The 8838-nt window shown below is 48.7% G+C and overlaps 1 protein-coding gene across 2 annotated transcripts; it reads left to right on the forward strand.

Moving 5' to 3' along the window:
- The first annotated feature begins 3122 nt into the window (after nt 1-3122).
- si:ch211-106h11.1 (volume-regulated anion channel subunit LRRC8E) lies at nt 3123-8597 on the forward strand. Of its 2 annotated transcripts, none has more exons than XM_027022031.2 (5): nt 3123-3284; nt 3814-4686; nt 4795-5045; nt 6041-6418; nt 6622-8597. In XM_027022031.2, the coding sequence occupies exons 2-5, from the start codon at nt 3817-3819 to the stop codon at nt 7742-7744; spliced, it is 2622 nt and encodes an 873-aa protein (XP_026877832.2). In that variant the 5' UTR covers nt 3123-3284; nt 3814-3816; the 3' UTR covers nt 7745-8597. The 2 variants fall into 2 exon arrangements, with proteins under 2 accessions (XP_026877832.2, XP_035380754.1); XM_035524861.1 differs by having other exon boundaries at nt 3125-3206.
- Nucleotides 8598-8838: the final 241 nt, after the last annotated feature.

Genomic DNA, 8838 nt, shown 5'->3' on the forward strand with positions numbered 1-8838 from the left:
TTCAAGACTCATATGATTCGCCGCCTGTAAACTTGCCTTGGCAGTTTTACAGAGGTCAAGCTGCCCCAGTTAATTTTAAAGAAGCTTCGTTTATGAGATCCTGCAGTTTGGACAGAGAAAGAGAGAAAGAAAGAGAGAGAGAGGGTGTGAAATGGTGCACAAGGTCTCCTGAGCATTTGGATGAAATTTGATTGCACAGCTGATGAAGGTCCACTGTCCAAAATGTCTTGTTTCTCCAGGAACACTGACACCAGAGTTCTTAATACCTCTGTGCAGTGCAATCCAGAGTGGACTCTTCTTTATATATAGAAGGACAAAGATAGAGAGAAATTGTCGTATTAACAAAATCTCTGAAAAACCCAGAGAAAATATGAATTTTATCTAGATTATGTCAACAGTAGTAGGCTTAGTGATAACAGTCAGTTTACAGCCTCAGAGTTCACGTTTGTAAAGCGGATTAGCACATTTCCCCAAACTGTCCCACACCACCAACACTCCTTTTCAGATCAACTAAAGTCAATACAGTGTCATCAGAAAAAGCCTGTTTGCTCAGTCATGAACATTTCCATTAATGTTCTGAAAAATGTAAGAGGCAAAACAACAACAGATATTTAATATTAATAATGTGTCCTGGAAATACAAACACACTAACACTAATGCTAACACTAAAACTAACACAACACTAAACCAATGCTAACACCAACACACTAATGCTAACATTAACAATAACGCTTCAAATCAAACTTTCATGTAATTCACCACTGCCCTCCTAGAATGCACAACTGCCTTTGGTTTAGTACATTTTGCTTTCCTTTCAATGTACCCTTGTACACTGATTATATTATAATCTCATAATAATTAGCAATGCCTGCTGATCTGTCTGTGCCTAACACTGGGTACTGAAAAATACAGACTGTGATTACTGAATTGTTTTCATTGGGTAATGAAAAATAGAGACTGGAGACTTGCTCACTGCCAGTGGTGGAATAAGTAATAACATGATGGTTTACAAGGACATGGGAAAGAAACAAACAAATACATAAACATAATAAAGAAATCCTGTATGAAACGTCAAAAGGTGTGCATTCAAACAAGCAACATTTTTCTCACCACCTCATCAGCTTGATACATGGACCAGATAAATGACATCCGAATGGCATTCATTCTCGAAACGTCCTTCTTCAAATTTCAGTATAAGGGTATGTTAAAACACCACCAAGCAAGAAGCGTCTGAACAGGGGAATCAGAGCCTTCCTCCCCAGCTACACACATGGGGGTCCTGTCAACACAAGACCTCCCTGGTCTACAGCCAAGACCCCATTGGCAGGGCCCTCTGCTCAAGCTGGGCTGTGAAGAGCCTTCTCTCAGCAGGCCTGGATCAGTGTAGCCTCCTGTTGGGACCACGCTTCCATTCACTGCCTTTTGAAGAAACGTGGTCTCCTTTGATGGGAATTTCATGGTGTTATTTACAGACCCCCCCGGCTCCATTCACACAATCACATATGCTAACATCTCACGGAACATGTCAATACCCTGCATCATGTATCAGATACACAAATCTCTCCTCACTGTATGTACAGAAGAGATGACACTTGTGCAGTATTTTTGGACAAGGCAAGTGCGTGATGGCTTTCTGTCACACCCACCCCACCCAGCTCAGCCTCACTGTGAGTTAATGGGTGAGATTGTGTTAAGAGAGGGAGAGGTGTGAAACCACAGGTCCCCAGAAGGACAGAAAAGTGCTTTTATCGTGCACAAGCTAGCACATGGATATATACACCCACATGCACTTGCATGTGTACACCAGCGTGTGCAAGCAGATAGAAGTGTTTTTCAAAGACCAGCACAGCGTACGGTATATTACCACCCCATAATGATTCAGTGTTTTGATATGAGCTTTAGGCCATCTGATGTCCCTGATATCATCACATTCACTACATTTATAGCAGTATATATTCTATTATACAAAGACCATCATGTCGTGTTAAAATGTCAAAATGAGAGTAGCACTGTTTATAAATCTCTAATCACAGAGATTTGTGCGTGTGTGTGTGTGTTTGTTGCTTTTCCTGACGATTTTCTTGACGACACCGAAAATCCGGGATAACCTGCATGTAGCTTGTTTTTAAACAAAAACAAAAACAAAAACAAAGTTACCTTGTCAGGACTAGCAAAATGGTGATGTCGGTTCTGCTTTTGAGAGTAACTGCCCCCGCCTTTACGAACCACCAAAATTCAAGTGCGGTTCAGACTGCATAAGCATGCTGGAGCGGTTTTAGATTTTCACAGCAGACTTTCATGTCGTCTTCCCGTGTCTTGTTATGTTAAAGTCGACGTGTTAATGTCACACTTCTGCTCACTGTTAATGAAGTCGCTCTGCAGAAACTGCGATAGCTCTGCCCCAACATGTGAAGAAAGAAGAGAAGAAACGCGTAGCTTGCTCTCTCTCGGGCGCACAGCTGGGTCTTAGCGATCTGGTTTGGTATCTGGTTCAGCACCTGAATATTACACACACACACACACACACACACACACACACTCCAGCGCCGCAAACACAGGTGAAATAGGCCTGATCCTGCTCGATTTCTTTCTGAAGAAACCGCGCATTACTGTGCGGTGAATTCACAGCGAGAGCGAGCGAGAGAGGAGAGAGAAAAAGAGAGAAACATCAATTTTGCGCTTAAGGATTTTTTTTTTTAATGAAACCTGAAAAATCAAGAGTGGTAAAAATTTTGAATGCAAGTTCACGGATTTGCCTCACGTAAAAACATTCCGCTTCGAATTGGGCAACTTTGTGATCATTTGCTCCTGGTCTATTTACCTGCTAGTCTGCGCCCTCTACCGTTCACCTGTCTCCTGCGGTCTGAACTTGTGACCCTCTGAAACAGTGGAAAACTTAGACCGTCTAATGCACGATTTCACACGTTTGGCCACGGGGATGACGTTTTCTGGATAAGCCATTGCTTTGGGCCCATAACGAGAATTTGAACGTGCATTCTCGATCGCATATACGCGTTATTGTTTGCCAGTAAAAGGATTCTACAAGGTATTTTTGTTCAGTTTGCCATGGCAACCTCAGAAAGAACCCAGAATCACGCGCTGCGCTCTTTGTGTCGCTCGCCGCTCTATCCCGCTCACGGTACTACAAACTCGAGCAAACCGGACCGCACCGGCCTTCAGCAATCTGCCCCGCATTGTGTTATTCTGTAAGTATACCACGGTTTCGCAACAGAGTACAAGTCTGGTTAAGCGCTGGAAAACCTCGGTCTACCCTCTTCGTCGCAGTAAGTACATAACGTACATGTTTTTGTTTTTGTTTTTGGATCAAACGAACCACCGGAGAACATCATGCAGCCCGACGTAGAGCTGCTTAACGGGAATCTAGACCTGGTCCTATTAAACAACATCACTTACGATGGGCGCCAGGACGTGTTATCTACAAGCACCGGCTTTTACGCAAATAGCGAGAATGTCGTACAAAAAAAGAAAGAGCGTGGAGTTTTACGGGAGTTTCCATAATGACCTTACGGTTGAGAATAAATAAAGTCCGCGCGCCCCTGCGTCTTTATTTTAGGGTTTCATCATTAGATGGATGTCCTACAGAAGGCGGACTCAGCACACTCGGTGTTATCAGTCTGCTTTAACGTGGGCTTTTAATAATTATAGTAGGATGTAACAATTTTTATATTGCTCAATTTTTTTATATATATATATAACTAACTGTTATTATAACAATCTTTTTCAGTAATCACACTCATCCTCCTTCTAATTTTCTTAATCTTTCTATTGCACATTCTCTGTTATTCTCTCAAGACGATGTTCAGTTTGTCTGAGCTGTGGTCTGTGGGAGAGAGACCGGGCCGATATAAGCTCCTGCAGCCCTGGTGGGAGGTCTTCATGGACTACTTGGTACTCCTCATGCTTATGGTGTCTGTCCTCGCCAGCACGCTGCTCCTCTCAAGAGACGGGGTCGTGTGTGTTCCCGTGCACTCCCACTCAAGCAAGAACAGCACATCTCTCAGTGCCACGCCCCTCGGGCCAGACGCGCGGCCTCCCTCTCCGTCCGCATCCCGGGGTCCGGCTACGGGCATCCGCACCAACCTGGACTACCAGCAGTACCTCTACATCAGTCAGGTGTGCTACCAGGAGGCGTTGCCGTGGTTCTCCCGCTTCCTGCCCTACATCACCCTACTGCAGTCACTGCTGCTGGTGGCCGGCGGCTGCTTCTGGTTCCACTTTCCCCTCACCTCCGCCCGAATCGAGCACTTCCTGGCCATTCTGGCCAAGTGCTGCGAGTCGCCGTGGACGTCCAGAGCGCTGTCCCGCGCCGCCCGGCAGGACGGTATGCGCGGCCGCCGCCCGGAGGAGGAGCCCCCCGCCACTGCCGCCCTGGCCCGCCGGCCCAGCCTGGACTCGGGGACGGACAGCTCTCTGCTGGTCAGGACGGGTAGTGCGTCCACCGGCACCCAGCCCTCGCCTTGTGCCTCCAGCCTGTCCCGGTGCTCCACGCTTTCCTCGTTATCCTTCACGGAACACGCCTCCCTGCCGCAGACGGCTCCTGTTGCTCCGGAAGGTTCTGGACCAGGACCGATCCTAGACCGCAGTGATGGGGAACAAGCCAGAGCTCTGTTCGAGAGAGTGCGCAGGTTCCGAGGTCACTGCGAGAGCTCTGATATCATTTACAAGGTGAAGTCCAATGCACCACCTAAAACCTTTATTAACAACCTATTCACAGTGTCAAAGCTTTATTGTTCCCAGTGCTGATCTCCTGTGTCATCCATTTCATGCTCTCAGGTGTACACAGCCCAGACTGTGTACAAGGTGCTGGAGTTCGTCGTGATTCTCAGCTATAGCGTACCTTTACTGGGCTACATCTCATTCGGCCACAGCTGCCAACCGCTCTCTTATACCTTGACGGGCTACCATGCCTTCCATTGTAGTCACTCTCTGGCCTCCGTCCTGCGCAAGATGATGCAAGCCTACGTCTGCCTGGTGGGCCTCTATGGCCTTTTGGGCATCTACACACTGTTCTGGATCTTCCACAAGTATGCTAGTAAAAATAAAATGGAAACAAACCAGATTTATCAAGTGTAAGACAATAGATCTGTGGTCAGGTCTCCCATTGCTCACATAATTGTGATCATTGGAATGAAAACAAAAATTGCAGAAACTCGTCCGAGATCCACAGTATTACCTAATATATTGTATCCATCCAGGCTACAGTTGATCAGATCTACACATGGTTCTATAGTTCTGTGGTGGTAAAGTTGAATAAGAACATGAGAAAATGTCTTCGCACCTCCTTAATCTTTCTCTGTAATTTAAAATGGAGGCCCTCCATCTGCTGGTTCAAATATAACTCTTGCCTCCATGTTGCTGTGGTCTGCTATCACGAGTGGCTGCTATGAGTGCTAAAACTGTGGAGCCATTTTTTTTTTTAAGTTCTCCAAATGAGTTTTGGTTTGCAGAAAGAATAATGCCAAAAGTAGTAAAGAAACATGTGCCCAGTAAAACGCCCATACTTGTAAAGAGCAATCGGATGGGATAACTTAAAAAAAAAAAACCTCGCCCAGGTGTTGAACATTACAGGACCTGTTGATGTGCTGAATGATACTAACTCATCTGTTTGTCCTTCTCACCAAGTGTTGGGAGTTTCCGGAGGTGAATGCTAACCAAGTGGGTAGAGGCAACTGGAGTGCCTTGTAGCCAAATCGTTTAACCTACGGCCATCCCACTGTTAAGTACTTCACCTGGTATCCGAATGTTAGGTTGATACCAGTACTAATACTGTTGTCGTGGTGTATGATGTCACCTTACTTCATCTTAGATGCAAACCTACACAATGCCCATCAGCCAATGAGCACGCTCTCACTGCAGTTGATGCTACCATTCCATACTTTCCCAAAACGGATACGCTTGTTTGCTCAGTAATGCTTCCACACCCTTAATGGATTAAAGTCTCCTTTGGGCAACATTAGCAGGTGTGTGTGTGTGTGTGTGTGTGTGTGTGTGTGTGTGTGTGTCTGTGAGATGCTTCCAGGTCACTGAGACAGTACTCCTTCCGGCAACTGAGGGATGCAGGTTCGATGCTGGATGCTCCGGACCTGTGCAACGACCTGGCCTTCCTGTTGCACATGACGGACCAGTACGACCCGCTGCTTGCCCAACGCCTGTCTGTCTTCCTGTCTCCTGTCAGCGAGACCCGGCTCATGGAGGAGAACCTGGAGCGCCGCTGGAACGCCAGCCGGCTGCGCGCTATGATCACCTCCGACCACCAGGGGCGCTCTCTGCTACAGCTGGTGGCCGTTCCTCGCCTGCCTCCGGCCTTGTTTACCCTGAGCCAGCTGGAAGTGCTTAAGCTGGAGCTGATCGGGGAGGCTAAGCTAACAGCACAGATATCCAACATGACTGCTCTCAGGTGATCATTTCTGATGGCACAGAGGGCAATGCTGTGATGATTTCCCACTCCTACCAAACCTGACTTACTCCCAGGTTTTTGGAGGGAAAATCCCCAAACTGATGCCCCGCAGCAGGGTCTATTGATGAGGAGTTAATTGTCCTGTTATTAGTTAGTGTATGTGTTTAGGCTGATGGTGATGTTGTCATTCTCCTCCTCCACAGAGAGCTCCACCTGTACCACTGCTCGGCAGCGGTGGAGGCTGGCGCCTTGGCCGTCCTCCAGGAGCGCCTGGAGTCGCTGCACCTCACGTTCACCCACGCCACAGAGATCCCGGGCTGGGTGTACTCCCTGCGTGGACTGCAGGAGCTCCACCTGAGCGGGCACATGTGGAGCGAGGGCGGCATGGGGCGTGGCCGGGCGCTGGGCAGCCTGCGCCTCCTCCGGCACTTGCGCGTGCTTTCGCTGCATGGCGCTGCGCCGCGCGTCCCCGCCGAGCTGAGCGAGGTGGCGGGCAGCCTTGTGCGCCTGGAAATCCACAACGAGGGTGCCCGTCTGCTGGCCCTCACGGGCCTGCGCCGCCTGGAGGGGCTGATGGAGCTGGAGTTGCGGGACTGCCAGCTGGAGAGGCTGCCGTCCGCCCTGCTGGCACTGCCCGGCCTGCGCTGCCTGGACCTGGCCCACAACGGCCTGCGGACGCTCGAGGAGCTGCTGGGTCTGCAGAACCTGCACCGCCTCACCGGCCTGTGCCTCGCCCACAACCGCGTGCTGGCGCTGCCGGCCACGGTGGCGGCGCTGCGCGGCCTGGAGCTCCTGGACCTGGCGCACAACCACCTGCGGCGCCTCCCGCCCGCGCTCTTCACGCTGCGCCGCCTCCGGCGCCTCCTGCTGGCGGGGAACCTGCTGGACGAGCTGCCGGCTGAGGTCGGCGCGCTGGCGCTCCTCGCCGAGCTGGACCTGAGCGGGAACAGGCTGGAGAGCCTTCCCGGGGAGCTCGGTGCCGGCTGCGCGGAGCTGCGCGAGCTGGATGTGGCCCACAATTCCCTGGGCTGCCTGCCGCCCAGCCTGGGGGCCCTGAAGCGGCTGTTGCGGCTGGACGTACGAGGCAACAACCTGGAGGAGCTCCCCGTGGAGCTGGGCTGCTGCGCGCGGCTCAGAGGCGGAGGTTTGCTGGTGGAGGGCTGGCTGCTCCACACCCTGCCGCACCACGTCCAGGACTTCCTGCAGCAGCCCCGCTCGCCCTCTCGTCCTTCGTCGGAGGCTAACTCGCGTCCCAACTCAGACTGCTTCCCTGCCTTCTCCGCCACGCAGTGGAGCTTCCTGTCTGCTGTGGAGTCGCGCATATAGGCTTTTGAGCGTTGCAGGGGTCAGAAAGGCACTGTGCACTTTTGCAAGACGTGACTCTTAACCTGACCCGACCAGAAGGAAGTCATGGTTTTCCTGTTAAATTAGCTTCACTGGAAAGAAAATTTTTGATTTGACATATGACCACAACCCATTGATGGCGGTGGATTAAAATCAAATTGAGGAAGTGGAGATTGCTTAATTAACAGACTGAGAACTTTCCAATCATTTGCTACTTCGTTGAGACACACCAGGCCTAAACCAGGCTGCCATGGGAACCTTTGAAAGATTGTTTTTAGGAGGAAAAGCTGTTTTATCTGCACATCGCACCAACCACAGTGTACACAGCTGGGCCTGTGGCTGGAAAGACAGACTAGTGGGGTTTACATTCTGAAATAATTTCTCAGCCACCCAAACTAGTATCTAAAGGTTGAATTAGAAATTAGATGTAACTATTATCAGCATTATAGAACCCTTAGCAGATAAATAACATTTAGTAGTTCGCAGGTTGACTACTTAACACTGATTTTATATTCATTACGAGTTGACAATCGCAGTTGGATACCAGTAGGGAAAATATCTGTTTTGGTAATACCGTAATGGTGCTTTTTACATTGATAAATGTTTCTATATGTTTTGCATATATACTGTTTTCGGAAACATATTCTAGGATAGCTTCGTAACAATGTAACATAATCTACTATTTTGTCAGTATCCAAGGAGACACTGTGTGTCCCCAACACCATGGTGTTACACAGAAATATCTAATAAAATTATAATGACAGAAATGTGACACGTTGTGTTATGGCAAATCCTTTTACATTCCCTTCTTATTATGGAGTGGAAAATAATCTTATCTGGTAACCTTTCTTGTAAAAAATAAATAAATAAATAAATAAATAAACAAGGCAGCGTGATTTGATGTTCTTACACCCCAATGTATGTGCATTTATGATGATTAGCCCAGCATCAGGGAATCTCTGATAATTCTGCACATCTGCACATCCACACACACTGAACAAACCCGAGCTCCAGGAGCAACTGCTACTTAGTGTCAATTAACAACATGTTTCAGACAAGAAACCTGCAAGCTGTTG

This window comes from Electrophorus electricus, chromosome 4, assembly GCF_013358815.1.
Source record: "Electrophorus electricus isolate fEleEle1 chromosome 4, fEleEle1.pri, whole genome shotgun sequence".
NCBI classification, from domain to species: Eukaryota; Metazoa; Chordata; class Actinopteri; order Gymnotiformes; family Gymnotidae; genus Electrophorus; species Electrophorus electricus.

Bases quoted from the DNA above. Each gene is read 5' to 3' on its own strand.
- si:ch211-106h11.1 (XM_027022031.2), top strand. From the start codon at position 3,817: ATGTTCAGTTTGTCTGAGCTGTGGTCTGTGGGAGAGAGACCGGGCCGA. The intron at 5,046-6,040 runs GTATGCTAGTAA...AGATGCTTCCAG, and splicing joins CTGTTCTGGATCTTCCACAA to GTCACTGAGACAGTACTCCT. The intron at 6,419-6,621 runs GTGATCATTTCT...CCTCCTCCACAG, and splicing joins TCCAACATGACTGCTCTCAG to AGAGCTCCACCTGTACCACT.